The sequence below is a fragment of the Maniola jurtina genome, chromosome 7, assembly GCF_905333055.1.
Source record: "Maniola jurtina chromosome 7, ilManJurt1.1, whole genome shotgun sequence".
Classification (NCBI taxonomy): Eukaryota; Metazoa; Arthropoda; class Insecta; order Lepidoptera; family Nymphalidae; genus Maniola; species Maniola jurtina.
Window position 1 is genome coordinate 10,477,359 of NC_060035.1, and position 20,020 is coordinate 10,497,378.

The 20,020-nt window shown below is 34.0% G+C and overlaps 3 protein-coding genes across 12 annotated transcripts in view; 1 reads left to right on the forward strand and 2 right to left on the reverse strand.

Annotated features, from left to right (window-relative positions):
• LOC123866890 (2-oxoglutarate dehydrogenase, mitochondrial) overlaps positions 1-6,587 on the reverse strand; it is a 30,824-nt gene extending 24,237 nt beyond the window's left edge. For 5 of the 6 annotated variants that reach the window (XM_045908648.1, XM_045908646.1, XM_045908647.1 and 2 more), the window contains exons 1-3: positions 6,443-6,587; positions 4,255-4,387; positions 2,457-2,591 (exon numbers count right to left, since the gene is read on the reverse strand). In XM_045908648.1, the coding sequence (XP_045764604.1) occupies positions 2,457-2,591; positions 4,255-4,341 (222 nt within the window). In that variant the 5' untranslated portion in view covers positions 4,342-4,387; positions 6,443-6,587. Of the gene's footprint in view, positions 1-2,456; positions 2,592-4,254; positions 4,388-6,248; positions 6,411-6,442 lie in introns of those variants that run through there. The other variant, XM_045908644.1, reaches the window with a different exon arrangement.
• A 280-nt stretch (positions 6,588-6,867) lies between these two features.
• On the forward strand, positions 6,868-19,602 carry LOC123866892 (calcium uptake protein 1 homolog, mitochondrial-like). Of its 4 annotated transcripts, none has more exons than XM_045908651.1 (11): positions 6,868-7,243; positions 8,025-8,151; positions 9,724-9,883; positions 10,461-10,498; positions 11,724-11,735; positions 12,860-12,974; positions 15,993-16,153; positions 16,811-16,946; positions 17,540-17,645; positions 18,084-18,301; positions 18,961-19,602. In XM_045908651.1, the coding sequence occupies exons 1-11, from the start codon at positions 6,999-7,001 to the stop codon at positions 19,113-19,115; spliced, it is 1,473 nt and encodes a 490-aa protein (XP_045764607.1). In that variant the 5' UTR covers positions 6,868-6,998; the 3' UTR covers positions 19,116-19,602. The 4 variants fall into 4 exon arrangements, with proteins under 4 accessions (XP_045764607.1, XP_045764609.1, XP_045764606.1 ...); XM_045908650.1 differs by lacking the exon at positions 9,724-9,883 and adding an exon at positions 8,807-8,966 and having other exon boundaries at positions 6,869-7,243; XM_045908653.1 differs by lacking the exon at positions 11,724-11,735.
• LOC123866894 (carbohydrate sulfotransferase 11) lies at positions 12,984-15,776 on the reverse strand. 2 transcript variants are annotated; one of them, XM_045908667.1, is made up of 3 exons: positions 15,761-15,776; positions 13,799-14,051; positions 12,984-13,719 (listed from the first exon to the last, which is right to left on the reverse strand). In XM_045908667.1, exons 1-3 carry the CDS (start codon positions 15,764-15,766, stop codon positions 13,037-13,039), a joined length of 942 nt encoding a protein of 313 aa, XP_045764623.1. In that variant the 5' UTR covers positions 15,767-15,776; the 3' UTR covers positions 12,984-13,036. The 2 variants fall into 2 exon arrangements, with proteins under 2 accessions (XP_045764623.1, XP_045764622.1); XM_045908666.1 differs by lacking the exon at positions 15,761-15,776 and adding an exon at positions 14,404-14,790 and having other exon boundaries at positions 12,985-13,719.
• Positions 19,603-20,020: the final 418 nt, after the last annotated feature.

Consider the following 20,020-nt stretch of genomic DNA (forward strand, 5'->3'; position numbering starts at 1 on the left):
GAAGAGAAAAGATCAGACTCAGAATATAGTTTCAGTTTTTTAGTTCGAGGGTTTGATCTGGTAGAAAACTCTCGAAAGCATACAATAAATAAAATCTGTAACCAAGTGCAAATTTCTAAAAATAAGCGTGAATGTATTACGTACTTCAATATTATACAATACATATTGTACTAAAATTGTATGCGCTTATTACTACGACGTATTGTTTACCAGACAAATTGCCAAAACCGCGAACAAATAAAATTATTATGTCTTATGTGGTCTTGTTTTCATTTCTGCAATGAAAAAAATTGTCACGCTTAATTTTTCTACTTACCTAAATTTTGGTCACCAAAATTTAAAAAAAAAAACTTGGTTTTTTTTTTCATGCCTGGGCAAATATACAGAAAAGGTACCTAAATGAGTCAGTTTTGTTGACTTTGTAATCTTTGATAAAAGACTATGTAGGTATTATGTGAAAACAATAATAGTGCAACATGTGAGTAAATAAATGCAAGGATACCTAAATTTTTTAACCCCGAACGCAAAAACAAGAACCACGTCACTGCCCAAAGTAGATAAGTTTTCGTTATCTTTACATTCAGATAATAATATGTCACGTCATAAGTTTACAGTCACGCAGATAGGTATATTTTTATCTACAGATAGCTCAGTTTTCAAGTACATGTCTATAGATGACTAGACGAGCGCACATTGTATTATAGATTAAAGCATACAACTAGATTGATAGGACCTCACAGCTAGTTATATATATTTTCATTTATTATATGGCATTGTATGTAATATTTTCATCAGTTACTTCCATGTGTCAGGCAAATGCTTTCCTCACCTCGCTCTCCTCGCTATACCTACAAATCTCAATAACTGAACTCAGTAAACCTGGGTGAAGTTCGGCATGTTACTTTTATATAATTTATTACATTCGGTAGGTACTTCGTTATTACTAGAAGTCAAGTTTTATGGATTCAAATGCTCTTACTACATTCGGAATTCGGGATACAACTGGTTAACATAGAGTCATTATATGAATAAGTAATTGATCACGACAAAACGCCTGCAACCAATTAGTGGTGATAATATTTGTTCCATAAATATTTTCGGAGGAAGATACTTTGTCCGGTGAGAACCGACAGTGGACCGGATTTACATAATTCTTCATAAATCGTCAGCCGAGCGTTAAACGGATCGAGTTAGAGCTCGCCAGCGAATTGACCTTGCATGTATTGAAAATTTCAGAGCGTAACCTTGACAATGCAGACGTCAAAGTATAAATGCCCGGTTGTTTCTTCATTGTGGCTCATCTATTCATTCCTGTCCAGTGATTTTGCTCGGTCAGTTAGCGTGTTACGATAGTAAAGCCCGTGATAGCCTTGGTTAAGACGTCGGCATTATCATCATATTATTTCAAAAGCTGAATCTAGCCTTTCAGTGCTGGGAATCGGATTTGGCGTCTAAACGTTACAGTCACACAGGACACAGGCTTGATTAAAAAGTAGACTCATCACTCAATGCAATCCAATCCAGTCCAGTATGTGAACTGGATTCAGTCAGTCAGCGATGGATTTAATCAACATTGTTTAGATTGTATTTTTTTATATTAGATCACTGGACTAGAATGCTTCTACAATAATGTGACTAAGCCATAAATAAGTCTAATCTGATATGATATCCTATCGTCGACGAAAAACAACATTGTAAAACAATTCCTGTTATAATACCCCATAATTTCGCAAAATAAATTATTATGATTACTTAGGAATTGCTTGCAGACATACAAAGTATCTTCCATAAAATCAATATTCATAAGTACCTACCTAAAAGACCATAGCGATTTATTCAGCACTATTTCTAGTTTTAGTGCTTTTTAACAACAAATTTTGCTATCAAGAAAATAAAGTGTTATTTAATAGAATAAGCAATTTCCTAGAATCTAGATCATGGATCAATATAATTAAACATAACCGAATAATTGATCTGATTGGCCTATGAATTGTAAGTTACAGTTTGTCCTTGTGACTTATGCTCAATCGGTAAAATTACATAACGCCCTGACCCCACATGATTGCTGTCTACTAGGAGCTTAGACGACGACCACTGTGTGACGTATCTTTTTAGGTCGTAGTTATCTTTACATAGTCATAACAAAGTCTCTTCCCGCTGTCTACTGTCTTAGATCTTTTAAACTACGCAACTAATGTGGTTCTCATCAACAGATAGAGTAATTCAAAAGGAAGGTTTATACATATTGTTTTGTGTTAATTTGTTAAAATATATGTAAGAAAAAATCAAGACTGAGAGCTTTCATTGAAAACGCTGTCTTATTCTTTTGTATAATAAAATAATATACTCATGATGGAATTGTGAGTTGTGACAACACATTAGTATCTCCATTGCACCCGTGCGAAGCCGGGGCGGGTCGCTAGTATTAAAATATTTAAACAACATAATACACTCACTGCATGTACGGCGTTGGGGTCCGAGAGCCATGTATTGTACATGGTCTCCACATACGCTGAGCTGGAGCCATTGAGGAAAGGTTCTGCCGCCGTTGAACTTTTCAGCCTGTTGGCATTTACTGTTACAACTGCGACCTGTTTAAGAAAAAATATCCTATATTATCTGTAACTGTGTTAAAGATCACTATATGAAAAGTAAAACGAGAAACAGACTAACAAAATATCAAAAATACAATTTAACACACGTGGGTCTACTCATCTTCTCACCCTAATAATTGTAGTGTATTGAGAATAGTAACTAAGAAGTCAAGAAATATTATTTAAATTTGAAATGTCAGTACATATCACACTTCACACTAATATTATAAAAGCGAAAGTTTGTGTGTATGTATGTATGTGTGTACACACACACATACATACATACACACAAACTTTCGCGTATGTTTGTTACTCCTTCACGCAAAAACTACTGGACGGATTGGGCTGAAATTTAGAATGGAGATAGATTATACCCTGGATTAGCACATTGGCTACTTTTTATCCCGTAAAATCAAAGAGTTCCCACGGGATTTTTAAAAACCTACATCCACGCGAACGAAGTCGCGGACATCAGCTAGTCTTCAATAAAATGAATGAAGCGCAAAATTAACTAAAAAATTATCAGAAATAATGTTTTCATTTGCTTAGTATATAAATTGTAATAGATTAAAACCAAAACATATTATTATGATGAATATACCTAGTCTGGCTCTTAATCTTTGCCACTGATAATATTTTATCAATGTAACGGGGGCTCGTCTTTCCACTGATAACAAAGTCAAATAGAAAAAAAAATCAAGGCTACTTATCACAATATTGAGATCATCAAATCTGACCATAGTTCAAAGCCCAGACTCAGATAGAGAGATTGGCCTTCATATCTATACGAAATTAAATTCTTTATAATGTAAAAGTCAAAAAATAAAAATACTTACTATTAAGACAGTATGCCACACATTCTCCAAACTTATCAGACTTATTTATCAAACAGTAACAATGTCAAGAGCAGAATTTATCATGATAAGACAATTTCTTATAATGTACATGTTCTCATTTGGAGAATAATAACAGAAATTATACAGCTCACTCAAAAGTAATATGAACAATAATATGCTTAATGAACATTGTTTTTGAAAAATGTTTTGCAATTGTGCAAATAAACTTGTATAATATTCATAAATATTATATTTGTAATTATTTAAGTATCTAGTATATATAAAGTGTATTGTTAAAACTTTTTTACTTAAAATTATAAAGAAAAATATCTAAGTGATAAAATTTTATACATTTGTTGAATAAAATACTTATGCTCCTAAACTCAACATGATATTTTGACATACTGTGGCTAATTTCTTTGTAAACTATCTCTTGACTAAACTACAATGATAGGCCTTAATTATGATGCTCCATGCTGAAGATAACAGCATTGCATTTCATGTCAATTTGGTTTAGTTTATGAGATTGCATACTATGTGTTACATATTGAGTTAGCTTGCTGGACATTAAAATGTACCAGTGAATCATAACACTTCATTTCAGACATTTCATCATCATCCTCATGGGCCAATAGACGTTCATAGGACACAGTCATGGTCAGACTTCCCACACACCATGGTTTTGCACCGCCTGAATCCAACAGTTCCCTGCTACTCCCCTGATGTCGTCCATCCACCTAGTGGAAGAGGTGGTCTTCCAGCACTACGTTTTCTGGTGTGAGGTTGCCATTCTAGCTACTTTATAGTCCTAAATAAAGTTTTACCTGAGGTTTGTTGAGGAGCCATGATGCAAATCTTTCTGAGGAGCCAGTTCTGGTTGAAGCCTGGAGTGCTATCCGTGCACGATGCATGTTTTAGTCTTGATTTGAAATTCTGGTGTTACTTGTACTGCCAATCCTGTTGATTTCATAAAAAGTTAACACAAAGAGAAAATAAAAAGCATGATTTGTTTGTTTTCTTTAAGGGTTTAAGAGGTGAGAGACTACTCAGGCTTAAAATCTTTTTCCATAAATGATTATTGATAGTGAAGTAACAAATTAAGAACTTAAGCGTAATATTCAATAATATATTTACAGCAAAGATTGAGTGCTGTTTGTAAGGGTTGTTACTAGAGTAAGCTGTAAGTGTTCTTATACCATTTTCAATGTTTACACAAAAGATTTGTTCTGCCTGACTTGTTCTGAATGTTGAAAGATATACCAACACAGCCCAAACCACTACAGTTAGAAATATACTAGCTTCATTTAATGATGTAGATGTCTACTAAGAAAGGATTTTTAGAAATTCCACCCCACCACTCAAGTTAGCATATTTTAAGTTATATCTATGAATATATTGGTATATGGGCATCAAGGCAAAAGTGAAGAAGTGTTTAAGATTTTTGGGAATTTCACACCCTGATTTTTAAAAATTCTACTCAAGCCTAGCTATCCAGATCTTATTGTCAATAAATAAAACCAAAAAAACTCCAGAACTCTAATAAAATTAAAATATCACTAAATTCATGAATGGACATTGGACATAAATCTTGAAAGAATTATGTATATTCATGAAGTGAAATTATGATGAATGGTATGACCAAAGAACAGTGTAGAGAGAATAATTTAAGCCTCAATAGATCAACGTTTAGAGAGCAGGGACTGAAATTGAAAAGGCTGATGGTCAAAACCTATTTGGTCATTGCACTATGTTCATCCCAAGGAGAAAAGGAAATACTAGTCAATAGTCATTCTATTGATATTATTTTTCAAAAGAAAATTAGTAAGTAAAACATGTTTCAAATAATTCATCAAAAGTATTTCATCAATGATACGTTGAAAATACAATCAATAGGCATTTGTAATCCTGGCCTTACATTTACATGTAAAGATATTAAAAATAAGCAAAGAAACCAAAGAATCAATAAAAACTAATGAATTTATTTCTTGAATTGTTTCTTGAATTGAATTTCTTGAATTTATGTATTGAAGTACTTGTTTGATTAATCTTGGCTGAAAGATGATAGTGGAAAGTAGGTTAGTTACAATGTCAAAGCAACTGGCACACTGACAAGGTATGTTTATTTTCTCGCCTCTTCTGTAAGAACCATGAAATCTTAACATGTTTATGTTTTTTAATTGAGAAAAACATACTCATGCATTAACAAAACATGTATTACTTACATATCATAGTTTTATTTTTCTTTCTCATAAGTTATTTTACATTACGATAAAATATTTATCCAAATTTATTTAATTTAATTTACTTAATTGTAAATCCAATACTTTAACTAAAAAAGCCCATAATTTTAAGAAATAAAAAGTATGAAATGAAATATTGTAATGGTTTATTTTAAGAATGAGCCATATGTTATCAAAATTTACATAATATACCAACCAATTTGAAAAATTTTTGATTACGTATATTGAAACAAATATGCATTTAAAACGTAAATTTAATCGTAAGTTTTTATATAAACTTACTTTAAATAAATATTACAATGTCCTTCATACTTTTTCCTCCTATATTTTTATAGAAATTTCAAGGTTAGGTCGCAAATGTCAAACGTATAAATTGCTTTATATACCTACCTGTGCCGTAATTAATTCGTGAGTTAAATTAAGAGGATCCTATGCTTAGGTATTTTATTGTTTAATCGCTCATTAATATCGCCTTTTATCAATTTGATGCCAGCTCCGATTCGGGGAATGCCATGACTAATAGACGTTGTCGGTTGTAGGTAGTTCACGCAAAGCTTAAAATATTTTTTGCCACTTACCTTCTACAGGACTTTCCACAAATACAATTTAATGATGAGAGATCAATACTGAAAACTCGTGATTCAAGGTTACATAACACGCACCTTTCTATTACGTTAAACGGGCAAAATGAAATGTTAGCACTGCAACATGATGGAAACTAAAAATTATCTAATTAAAACCTGTCTTGATTATATTAACACAACTGATTTACCTTTAACACTTATACGAATGTGTACTTTGTCTGCACAATTTATTTTAAATTAAATTAAAAATAAAATATTCTCTAACATCTTTTTCAGTGCTTTTTCCTCCTTAAACTAAACCATAGAGTACAGAGTTGTAGACTCATGGGAAAAATCCATAGACATTCCATAGACTAGAGATTTGGGTATCTATGCCACAGATTAAATAGCGAGCTGCCAGATGAACCTCCTCATTTTCCCTGAAACATGTTTCCCATTTTGCCAAAATATATTAATTTTATTTCCTTTGAAATTAGTAACATATACCCATGGCAATAATAAAAGAGAAATAATGTTTTATCAGTCTATGGCAAATGTCAAAACTGCTCATCACTAATGTTATTGGTCTGTGCTCATCACCCCCAGACGAGTATAATAGTTATCTGTGGCTCATCAGCTGTTATCTGTGCATCCAGGAGGCTGGGCTGGATGTCAAATGGAATTGATAGCTTTTGCTAATTTTTCTCAATTTATTTCAATTCTTATTTTTCTAGACAAGATAAATATTATAAGTTACTTTTAAACATGTACAACGTTACTTCACGTCTGTTCAAGATACCGAAAGAAATAGCAATACTGCGTAATGTGCCACAGTTTGGTGAACTTTCCAGGATTGTAACTACTGTTGGTGTTAATCACCCTTATATTTGCCAGAGATATTATAATAATAGCAACAAAAGACATGATGAAAGTTCGCGACGTTTTACATATAAGTATTTGGCATACTCAGTTCTTTTTGGAGCGACAGCATACACATCATACCAGATTTGGTAAATACTACTTAAATTATACCTATTTCATAATTTCTCAATTATTGATACAATCAAGGGTTTTTTTTATTTATATTATATCCTCAGCTGAGGACTCGTTAGCTCTGTAGTTTCACTAGATAAAAGTTTTGAATAATACTATCGGTGGTAGGGTCTTACTTCACCTTTCCATAGACCCAGTTTTCTGGAGATCAGTAGTTTTAATTTTTGAAATATTAAAGCTTCATTAAACCAAGCTAAAAATATACATTATAGGAGGTGCAAAGGAGACAGGACAGTGGGTTAGACACAATTTCTTATTATTCTTAAAACATGATAAATGAACAGAGGATAAAAAATTTAAAATTGATTTTTTTTAATAGTTTTGCTTTGAGTGTCACTTTTTACGAGAACACTTTTGTATGACAAACAAGGCTATGGATATAGGGTGCTCAGATTTTGTTCCAGGCTAGATTCAGACTAATCATGCATCATTTTATATCTAAATTTTTCATGTAATTATTCTACATCAGATAAGTAAAAATTGATGTTGCTGTTTTGGCTGAGCTAGACCCTCTAAGTCTAACTCTAGAGTCTAGTATCAACAACAACTCCCGATCAAGGTAGCATGATTCAAAACCTGACTTTTTGCGTTGATCAATATTAATTTATTTTAAGAGTATAGTTTTGCTATCATTTGCAGTCAAGTTTCTTTTTTAATTAATAAATAAGTAATCCTCTTTATTGATTGTGTACTTAAACCTACACAGACAAATATTTTGATAGATTAATATTTTTCTAGGTTACGATACCAAATAATGCCGTTGATAAAAGCAGCTGAAGAGATTGCTGAAACAGAGTCAGAAAGTGAAGTGGACACCAGGAAGAAAAGATACAGGAAGGAAAAAGTTGGATTCCGAGACAGAAAGGTGAGACCAGCCCCTTTACTCCAAAATTTGACAGCAACTATGTCATGATTGAAATCACCTTGTTACACTGTCAATATAATCAGACAATGCGCAATATCGCGATCCTGTATAAAGAAAATATTGATGGTATTGATAGAATCAGTACTTATGGATGTTCTTGAAGTCCTGGTATATCAGAAACGCGATACCGTTTTGATAGTGTAGCACCCCCAATTGGCTGACACTTTCTCATTATTCTCTGGAATGAATATATGCAACAAGAATGCCATAAAGTCAAATAATTACAAGAGTTATGTTTATTTCAAAGTGATAATGATATAATGACATAGTAGCCCCACTGATCTTTAACTTAATCTCAGGAATTTTTAATATATAATTTACTTATATATTTATTTTTGTTTTTCAAAATAGCTTTGTTGAATTTACCGAGAATGTCACAGCTTCAAGCTATTCAGTTTTTTGTAGCTATGGATTTCCTTTATAAAAACATAATAAGAAAAATACATTAGCTTTTTTAATACTTTTCAGGCATTTCTAGGGAAATTAAACCAATTGACTATTTGAGTAACTTTTTTCATTTATTGTACTCATCCTCTTTCTTATATCAGTTTTTATTTATTTCTGTTCATTTGCTTTATTTATTTTGTTATGACAGATTATTGAATATGAAAACCGAATGAGGGCTTATTCAACTCCTGACAAAATATTCAGATACTTTGCAACAGTGAAATTGACTTACGGAGACAATACTGAAGTTTATATGACACCAGATGACTTCTTGAGAGCAATCACTCCTGGCATGAAGCAGCCAGATGGTATTTATGTTTATTATGTATATTTTTGTTTATCTCCATCATACTCCTTATTACTGAGGGTTGTAACCTTTTCCTCTGAATATGTAATGGTGAGGCTTCCTTGCAGTGGGCTTCCAGACATTTAGACAATTACAATTAAAATTATAATTTCGACTGTTAGGTTAACAATTAATTATTATCAGATGTTACTTGTTAGTGATTATAACTGAGACCATTAGGATAAAAATGAAAAGTTCTTCTTTTTTCATTTCTGTAGATGAGATGAGATGTAAATTTCATTAAGGTTGATTAACGATTTTCATTATAAAATATATCAGCACTTGGATTTATAACATCAACTTGGTTATGAAATTTCCAAAACCCAGCATAAAAGGAAGACTGAAATCTTAGGCACAGTTTGGCAGTTTCTGCTATATTCACTCACTACTTCATTATGTTACCAATATTATTAAAATATAATAGATATATACTTATAAATGAATAAATATGCATATTTCCAAAAAAATACAGCTCTATATGTATGTCTGCATAGAATAGATATTTATTCAATTAAGTCTTTTAAAATTATACTCTTGAATGGTCAAAAGAATTTACCATTTTTTTCATTCACATTACATAAGTGAAATTAGCAAGAGATGTCTTACTGGGCCCTATTATCCTGTGAATAAGATAATTTTTTGAAATACGATGCAGGTAAGTAGATAAAAGTTCATTGTATTTTTTCTCTTTACCTGCTGCTTAATTGGAATATGGATAGATAATTGAATACGAGAACCGCATGCGTCAATATTCCACACCGGATAAGGTGTTTCGGTACTTCGCAACCCTGCAGGCGCAGCATCACGACCAGCATGAGGTGTTCATGACACCTGATGACTTCCTACGCTCCATGACGCCTGGCGTCAAACAGCCTGATGGTAATGAAATATTGCAACCTGCTTCAGCTGGGTGGGTACGGGTTAAGGTAGCTAAGGTTTCCGTTTTTCCTTTTGAGGTACGGAACCCTAAAAAGAACTGTGCTCAGTAGTGGTGATAGGTTTATCGTGATGATGATAATGACAGCTACACGTGGTTATACCCTAGTGGCTAAAGCCTCAACCTCCTGTTCGAGTGAGCCTGGGTTAGATCCTGGGTATGCACCACCAACTTTTCGGGGTATGTGCGTGTGTGAATACCCTTCTCATTCTTAGGGGAGACCTGTGCTCAGTAGTGAGCCGGCGATAAGTTGATCATGATGATGATGATGATGACAGCTACATGTGGTTATAGCCTAGTGGCTTAGACCTAAACCTTCTATTCGAGGAATCCTGAGAAGGCGAATCCTTAGAGTACTTCTCGTATTTCAACTTAGATTAAGGATTATTATCAGGTGTTAGTGATAATAACTGATATACAGTCAGGAAAAACTACTTATTTTTAACGCCTGTCAAAGGATAAATTAAATTTTAACTTAAAACTCATATTTTCAAACAATAACATATTATTTTTTTACAGGATTGGGCCTTGATCAGTACAGGAGATATGATCCAAAGGTAAATTTTAGTTTTTTGAGTCTTTATTCTTATGCAGTAGTTATTGAAGTGATAATTGTTTTGTCGTAACATTAATTAATATAATGTGTAACAAAACTATATGTTGGTATTAGCTAACACATTGTGGCTAATTCTATTGTACAAAATCTCCAAAATAAACTAAAATGACGATCTAAATCCTTTACCGCTAGGAGTATTATGATAGAGCAATATAAATTATCAAAATGAGTGCTGTCATTTTTGCCAGTTACTGTTTAAAACAGAATTAATCACATTAAGAGGAGTCTCTCCGTCACTCGCTCCATACAAACGTAGTTCCAATTTCATTTGAATATTAAGCAACCAAAGTCCATGAAATTTTGCAGCCATGTTCTAGAAACTAATATCTATACCTGTGGTTCTCCAGGTTTCTGTTAAAATATTCGGTTACAAAGTTACGCAGTCTTAAAAAATCACATACAAATCTTTGAGCCCCTGTAATTTTAAAACTATATACTTTTAGAAAAATCTTTAAAACACCACAGGCACAGATACTAGTTTCTAGAATATGTCTGCAAAACATGGACTTTGGTTGCTTAATATTCAAATGAAATTGGAACTACGATTTTATGGAGTAAGTGACGGAGAGAGCCCTGTTAAGTCACACACAAGTAAATTAGGATGATGTGAAGTAATATTATTAAAAAGTATTAAAGAATTAGGGTTTCATAATTTTAGGCTGTAATCATTTTGTACTATTAATAAACTATAGTAAATTATTTTGGTTTATTAATGTCAATTAAAGGTACATATAGATCATTCTCATCCTCAATAACGTATCTTTTATAATGATATCAACAATTATTATAATATATGTTTTATTGTTTTTTTTTCTCTCTCTCGTCCGGCTTTACATTGATTAGCCTATGTCAAGTTTGTAGTCATTTACAAGTTAGGGAAACTATATGTATAAGTATGGACTTCGTCCGTGCCGGCGCCCGCCGACACACGCGCGGCACCCCTCCAGAGCGCCTTCCAGTCAGTTCCACCAGCAATAACACAAAAACCGGACACTTACAACAAAAAAAACACTCCAAAAAGGCACAGAACGCGCGCCAGCAGACGCCAACACAGACGAAGTCCTTTACTGTTTTTATAAGTTAATAAAACATTAATATGCATATATAAAAGCACTACCTCTCAATAGCACTGTCACTGTCTTTACACTTCTTTCTTGTCTTTTCAGAACATCGATGAGGTACTGTCTTTCGCCTCTCCTTCACAAACTATCTACCGCTCACTCTTTTTTGTAAAAAACAAAAAATGTTTTGTTTCTTATGTGCACAAATTTTGAGTACCTACACTTGCCTCCACTATGCAATATAATCCTAGCAAGGCAATTACTTTCTGGCCTCATTTTGAAACCTATAAATTAGACACTCTATAAATTTAGTGTGTACATATAATTTGCAGTCATTTTAAAATTCTTTTCTAGCATTTTAGGGTTCCGTAGTAAAGCAAGGCAATTTTATATGTTTCAGCCAGTCTGTCTTTCCGTCTGTCTGTCTATGCCACAGCCATTTTAGAATTAATAAACTAAGAGGTTTTTTAATCTTTATTTTTAGGGGGTTTAGTCTAAACCACTTTAAGAGCTGTAAAATTGATATATTACACAGTTATATAATCATGTCACCACTACCAAATATAGGCATGTTTAAATTTTGAAAAAAATAGTACATAGTTAATAATTATCATGATAAGTTGAGGTGAAACAAATTTAGATTTACCACCTTAAATAAGCTGCGAGACCTTGTTGAATAGGTACGAGTAGTTTAAAAGCATGATGAGATTTCTTAGACAGATTTTGGAAAAACTACCGTTTATGAAATGCCCATTAAAGTTTTTAGCCACCTATGGAAATAAATAAATGACTACGGAACCTTACCTTAGGCGTATTTGGACACGCACTTTTATATTTATTTCAATGCAAACGTTTTACTTAGTTCTACACTTGCTTTCATAGTAGAATATTATCTTAGATAATTTCGCATGTTTTTGGTTTTGATTTTCTATAGGTATGTTTCTTATTACTATGATAGTTTAGCGATGCCTTTCGTAGATGCCTCTATACATATATTTCGACTTAGACGGTGTAGGTAACACTCGTTAAAGTGCTGTAATTATAATAACGTAAATAGATACTTAGATGATTTCTCATATTAGGTATACCAAGCTGACCATTAGATATAGAATAATAGCAATTTTAGATAGTATCAATTTTTTTGTCTAGATTTTTATTAGTAAACGCCTTGCAGATAATTTTTAAGTTAGGTATATTTAAACGAATGCAAAAATATACAATTTTCAAACGTGTTTCCTCAGACCATCAGCCAACGCCTCAACTTGGACTTAGACGAGGATTCCATATTCTACAAGCTCGGGTCGTCTGGTCTCATCACATTCAGTGACTACATTTTCCTGCTTACAGTATTGTCAAGTGAGTTAAAAATATAAATAAGTATTAAAAAAAACACCATTTATTTATTAACCAAATATAATTTATTTTCTCACATAACGTCGATAAATATCTGATTTATAGCCGAACATTTCAAAATCTATACCATATATTTGTAATAATTTGTCTAACATTTGCTCGTCGAGCTGTCCGAAATAGTATTTCAACAAAGCGGAGGTATTCTTCCCGTCGCGAGACTTATTCATCACCGTACGAAGACGCATTCTTCGATTTCTAACTTTCCTCTCCAATATATGCCCCAGCCCCAATTGTTGCACGACGAACGCAGAATCTCTCGACAAAGTTTCAACTTTAGCGATCACGGTAAAATTTGCTGCACAAGGTGTGCAAAATTTGTAATACGGCGCCCAGTGCTCATCGAAACTAATCTCTCCGGACTCGTATTTTGCAATTAAGTAAGCTACAAATTCGTAAAACGTCGGGCCAAAGGATTTGATTGGTCCCAAAACCTTCGTTGCCGCCTCCCGATGCGCTGCAACTATTGCTCTTGCAAGTTTTCTGTAGTATGGTGGTGTTATATTTTCCAGCTTGTCCCTGTAAGCGGAGAGTAATCGCACGAAGGGCTCGCGTACGACCAAAAGGGATATAACACCTGGCGTGTTCACAGCGTCCTTTAGTTCCTCTTCACTAGGCCTTGGATATTTTTTTCGTGCCAACATCAAGGGTGTATGCCGTGTTCGTGCCAAAAACTTTTTGTCATAGCCGCCTGTAAAAGTTTTATTGTGAAAAAAATATTTAAGTAGGTACCAAGTTACATTTAAAATTTAATCGGCAACCATACCTACCTAATATATTAAAATTATACAACCACGAAGTACTAGCGGCTTTAAATATATTACACCATACAATATTATGAGCATGATCTACAAAGAATTCCTTGCTGTTAATACTCTGCGTGGAAAGAGAGCGTAAATGACAAACTTCCTGCACTTTAGCAACTCTTTGTTCTAGTTCCATTACGGTTGCGTTGTCTGGTTCGAGCCAGTCATTATTGGCCGAGTCTAATTCTTCCTCCTCGCCTAAAACTGGGCCCTGCAACTAAAAATGCTATTTTAGTTTCGTGTTTATCATGTACCTAACATGAAATAACTGAAAATTCTTCTTTTGACAAAATGCCGCTCGACAACAGCTATAAGAAACTGTACATTTTTCTTGTAGGTTTTAATAGTGTCTTAACTCAAATTGACGATGTTTTCTGGTTTATCTGACAAAAAAAAATCGCTCATAACGTTGGGTGTTAAATCCACTTTTTCATTATTTTTTGACTGTGACGATTTACTTCGATAGCCTGTTTCATTTTGTAGTTCTTCACTGAAGAATTTTACGTCAACCGCCAAAGAAGCTTATCAGATAACATTTATCGGCTAAGTTATGGTACTTGTTTATTTACCAGCCACTTGGTGTAGTTGTCAGGTACAGACCAATCCTTCGTTGTGGTGGTCCCACTGCTTTTCAGTATCGTCATCTTCATCACAACCACGTAAAGAGCCGCCCAAAACAGAAAGGTCACAGTCTTGGCACCACACCTCAGGCAAGGGAATGCCTTTGTCATTATCCGCGAACGGAATCTTTTCATTGGGATTATCATTTTGCCGCGTCATGTGGTACCGAAAATAATGTTAAAGACTGAGAGAAAAAATACTTGAAAATTAAAAAAATTGATTGTAGTTAGGGATAATAAAAGTAGATGCTTGTTAAATAACTAGATCATGATTCGCGCCACTGAAGTGCCAAACGTGCGTATCTCATTTACTATGAGAGTAACTGACGCAGCATCCCTGTACGGAGCATGAGCGAAGTTAACGATTTTGTGTGATGTCGTCACTCGCCTCACTCAGCTTTTGTCTAGGATTTAAACTTTAACATGAATTGGGCTTTGTCTATACGACTTGACATATTTTAAACCTATGGCATGATATAACAATAATGGATGAATCATACCTACATAACTCATGCTTTGAAATTAATTTTACATTTTAATAGATAAGCACATATAGGTAAACTTCCAAACTGGTATTTTGAATATCTCAAATATGATTATAAATTAAGCTTTTCGTGTCGCTGTTATTTTTAACTGCCGGAAATATGCCATGAACAAACAATTTAAATAAAACGGTTACACAATTTTTAAGTGACTTCAAAAAAGGAGGAGACTCTTAATTCGACGCGTAATTTTTTGGGGTTGACGATGTTACTCTAAATTGATCCAAGATCAATAATGTTTTTCTTCATTCGAAAAGACATATTTTCAGCTTGGACCATTTAAGTTTTGGTACCTAACCTACTAAAAGATTTGAAAAAATATCTTTGTAGATGGAAGTCGGAACTCCTCTTTGAATCAGAATAATCTCGCGATCAATGCGAAAACAAATTAATCCATACATAGTACAAGTAACAATTTAATTTTAGTTTAATTTAATTAAAGATTCCTTTCTTAAAATGCTGATTGCAACATGTTTTTAAGAAAAGTGTCTTGAGCATGCTCTATAGTCTATACATACGAAATTTGATCCTTATAAAAATACTAAATGGATTTAGGTTTCTAAAAATCGCGTGAGAACTTTCATGTTCCAAGATAAAAAAAATAGCCTGTCTGTGGAATACAAGCTATCCCTGTACCAAATCTCGTCAAAATTCTCTTTCGCATTTATAATATTAGTATGGCTTAACCAATCCAATTGGTAAATATTCATTATATGAGGTGCGCTCGGGAAAGACTCCCGTTAAGAACCTACAGTATTGATTACCTTCATAAGTAAAAAGAGCAATTTGGCCGTAGCTAGTTACCACCCTACCGGCAAGACGTGCCGCCAAACGTTTTAGCGTTACGGTACGATGCCGTGTAGAAACCAAAGGACTATGGGTTCATACCCCTTCCAGGTTAGCCCGCTTCCAGCTTAGACTGCATTATCACTTACCACCAGATGAGATTGCAGTTAAGGGCTAACTTATATCTGAATAAAAAATAAATTGTTCCAGCGTCTCGTCGTCACTTCGAGATCGCGTTCCGCATGTTCGATTTGAACGGCGACGGGGACGTGGACTGCGAGGAGTTTGAGAAAGTGGCTGCTCTCATCCGCCAGCAGAGCAGCATCGGCTCGCGCCACCGCGACCACGCCAACACTGGGAACACCTTCAAGGTATCACTCGTACACCACAAAGCTGCTAGGTTGACAAACTATGGTCTAAATTGTTAGATTTGTAAGATAATAATACAATGGTGATTGCTAATTACCGAAACTTAAAACTAAATCTACAATAGTTCCACTATCACCCAACAACCAGAAGTGTAACTAGTTTAACCAGAAGGGTAAAGTTAGGGAATTATGTCTCCATTATCATCATCCTGATATACCCAACACCGGCCCACTAATGAGCACGGGTCTATTTTCATACTAAAAAGGGCTTTTTGGTGAATGAGGTGTCGTTAGTTTTATCCAATATGGTAGGCATAAGAAAAAAAACAAAAAAAAAACTTGAGACGACTGGATTAAAAGTATCAAATGAAAGGTCTCTGTGTGTACATTCCAAACATATATATGTAATTTGTGTTTGAAATATGAACTGTCGGTTTGTGATGAAATTTTTAAAAGTTACCTATTAGTGAAGTAAAATGCAACTTCATACACCTAACGCCGTAATTTTAAACTCTTAAACATCGTCCACGTTCATTTGTCCACCAATTTTTTCACTGTCCATACCTAAAACTATAAATCACAATACAACATTGCTATTAATTTAAAAAATAATCAGCTTTTTATGTGAATAAAGAAATTATTTTTCTCATTCATTTTCAGGGCATTAATTCAGCACTTACCACATATTTCTTCGGACCCAAGCTCAATGAGAAATTGACCATAGAGAAGTTCTTGGACTTTCAACAACAACTACAGAAGGAAATTCTGTCCCTTGAGTTCCAGAGAAAACAACCAGGTATGTTGGTTGCCTTGCTCGATAAAATAACTCACTTTAAAGAAACGATTTTCTCGCTTCGAAATCGATTAGATAACTCAAAGTAAGTATAGAATTTTGAGTAAATGCTAAGTTTGCTACGGTATCCTAAAGCTTTTTACCCTCAAGATATTAACTGTCAAATAATTTAAAAAATCGGTCATGTGCGAGTCGGACTTGCACACAAAGGGTTCCATACCATCGTACAAGATTTAAAACTGTGTATAGCATGCGACAGGTTGAGATGGCAATCGGGATATTAGGTGGGGGGGACGCCCCGCACACCCGGGCGTCACCCGAGCTATCCCGCATTACTTTTTAATTTGACTGGTGGTCATTTTGAATTTTAATTATTTGTTGCTGTAGCGGCAATAAAAATACAAACTGAAATTTTTTAACTGTACCTATTAGATACGGTTCATGAGATATAACCCAATGACAGACAGATGGACAGCGGAGGCTTAGTAATAGGGTCCCGTTTTCACTATTTGGTTACAGAACCCTGAAGATATCGATTCTTAACAAAGTCACGATAATACACGATAGCCATAGAAATTGTAATAATTTGATTGCAGATGAAAACGGTCGCATTACTGAAGCTGACTTTGCGGAACTGCTGTTGGCATATGCTGGCTATCCAGCTAAGAAGAAGGCCAGAATGCTTAAACGGGTTAAAAAAGCGTAAGTATTCAACATTTTCATAATTACTATGCCCTATCCGCCGTATTTTGGAGTCAGCAAACAATCACAAACGTGTTTTAATGAACATTCGACATTCAATTAGAAAATGTTTTCAAATAACATTCAAAATTCAGTAAAAAACACAGTTGCGTTTGTCATTACTTGGTGACTCAAAATGCCGTGCCGCCAAGCGATTAAGCGTTCTTGTACGATACCATATAAAAACCGATAAGGAGAATGGGTGTAACAAAACCTGTCATACCTGCCAAGTTAGTCTGCTACCATCTTAGACTGCATTATAATTTACATCACTTACTACCAGGTGAGATCGCATTCCAGGGCTAACTTGTAATGAATAAAAAATTAAAGTCACTCAGCGGGCTATAGAAAAGGCCATGATTTATGTCTGTCTACATAAAATGCCGAAATTTGCTAAAGGTTCCGAGACCACGGCGTTGGTATAACAAAGGACGACTACCTAAAGTTCTTCCACCTGCTCAACAACGTCAACGACGTGGACACTGCGCTTACATTCTACCACATCGCGGGCGCGTCCATCGACCAGCCCACTCTGCGCCACGTGGCCAAGACTGTGGCGCACGTGGACTTGGACCCTCACGTCATCAACGTCGTCTTTACGATATTCGATGAAAACAGTAAGTATTCCACAATATTGACTATCTTTACGTCTGAGTCTTATTCCTCCTTGGACCCTTATGTTATCAACTTCGTGTTTACAATATTCGATGAAAATAGTAAGTATTCAATAGGTTGATATCTTTGCTATTATACTTCCAAAAAAAAGGTGTGAGATGTCGTGGGGCATCTGAAAGAAATGAAGCTATTTGCTCATTGTATTTTTAATTTTGTACTCTGTCTTGCGTACAAAAATACGCGTTGCCTATGCAATGAGATACGTTTTTTCGCAGCATTCGTTTGTTTGTTTCTCTTTTTGCCATTTAGGGCCAATCCCAAACTCCCGTCAAGAGGCTTCCCTTGTAAAATAGAGTGTAGGCATATAATAGTGATCTCAAAAACTGCCTTTTATTAGACCCATAATGTGGTTATGTACTCTTTATCAAAATCCAAATCTCACAATTTTTTAACAATAGTTATATGCGCTTGTCTGGGCTAATCTTCGAAAAGGCTGAACCAATTTTGACCTGACTTTCGCAGAAAACTATGTGTAGTGATAGTTAATACAGGCTAGTTTTATCCCGAAAAAAAAAACTTATTACAGATTTTTAAAAGACCTTTATTTGTACGTTCGTAATATTGCAGGTAAAGTTAATTTATACTTTAATACGATTTTCAGTGGACGGACAACTAAGCAACCGTGAGTTTGTGGCTGTTATGAAAAATAGGCTCCTGCGTGGATTGGAAAAGCCAAAAGACACTGGGTTCGTTAAACTAATGTATTCGCTGATAAAATGCGCCAGGGACACTAAACCTGCTATTCTCGACTTTTAAGGTACGATAATGTAATAATTGATCTTAATTATGTTTATTATATTTTTACCCCAAATGCAATTATACATATTATATAAATTATATCTTGACATAACTTCAAATTAGATCATCCATTACACTAGACACAAGACAAGACCACACAAGACAAGATAAGGTTCAAATGTTAATATATAAACAATATCAATAATATTAATAATAACAATAATATTAAAATCATAATATATATTATATTATGCTCTCTATTTCTATGGAAAGTAACTGTAGTACTTTATTTTTTACCATAGTATTATATTAATTTCATGTAAGTAATTATTATTTAGTAATTTGTAATTTAGCAACCCGGGCATTGGACAAATATTATTGTAATGTCTTTCCAGGTTTTTCTAAAAAAAAAGCCAATTCATCAATCAAATTGTGTAATTACTAGTCATAGAGATTAACAGATGGTTTTTAGTTCTGCATCAATATTGTGAGCAACTTATTCTATTATACAAATTGCTCACAATATTAATCAAAAATCTTTGAATCGTGATAGCTTGTTTATATACCACAGACAAAGAGCACGTATAAGTTACAGGATCTTTTCATCACTCGTATATAATTGTCATCCTAATCCAACAACAGCGGATATTCCAAAGAAAGAACATTATTATTTTGGTTAGCACCTGGATCATTTAAGTTATTTGTATGTATTTTTTTTATTTTCATAGATAAATTATATTATTAACCGACTTCCAAAAAAGGAGGAGGTTCTCAATTCGTCGGAATCTTTTTTTTTTTTTATTTTTTATGTATGTTCCCCGATTATTCAAAGACCCCTGGACCGATTTGGAAAATTTTTTTTTTGTTTGAAAGGGTATACTGTGCAGATGGTCCCATATAAATTTGGTGAAGATCTGATGAAT

What these genes read in the sequence shown, in the direction of transcription:
- LOC123866892 (XM_045908651.1), top strand. Translation starts at nt 6,999, where the DNA reads ATGTACAACGTTACTTCACGTCTGTTCAAGATACCGAAAGAAATAGCA. An exon ending in TGGCGTCAAACAGCCTGATG is followed by an intron (nt 9,884 to 10,460) that starts GTAATGAAATAT and finishes ATTTTTTTACAG; the next exon opens with GATTGGGCCTTGATCAGTAC. An exon ending in CCTGCTTACAGTATTGTCAA is followed by an intron (nt 12,975 to 15,992) that starts GTGAGTTAAAAA and finishes AAATTGTTCCAG; the next exon opens with CGTCTCGTCGTCACTTCGAG.
- LOC123866894 (XM_045908666.1), bottom strand. Translation starts at nt 14,601, where the DNA reads ATGATAATCCCAATGAAAAGATTCCGTTCGCGGATAATGACAAAGGCA. An exon ending in ACAACTACACCAAGTGGCTG is followed by an intron (nt 14,052 to 14,403) that starts GTAAATAAACAA and finishes TAGCATTTTTAG; the next exon opens with TTGCAGGGCCCAGTTTTAGG. An exon ending in GTATAATTTTAATATATTAG is followed by an intron (nt 13,720 to 13,798) that starts GTAGGTATGGTT and finishes AAACTTTTACAG; the next exon opens with GCGGCTATGACAAAAAGTTT.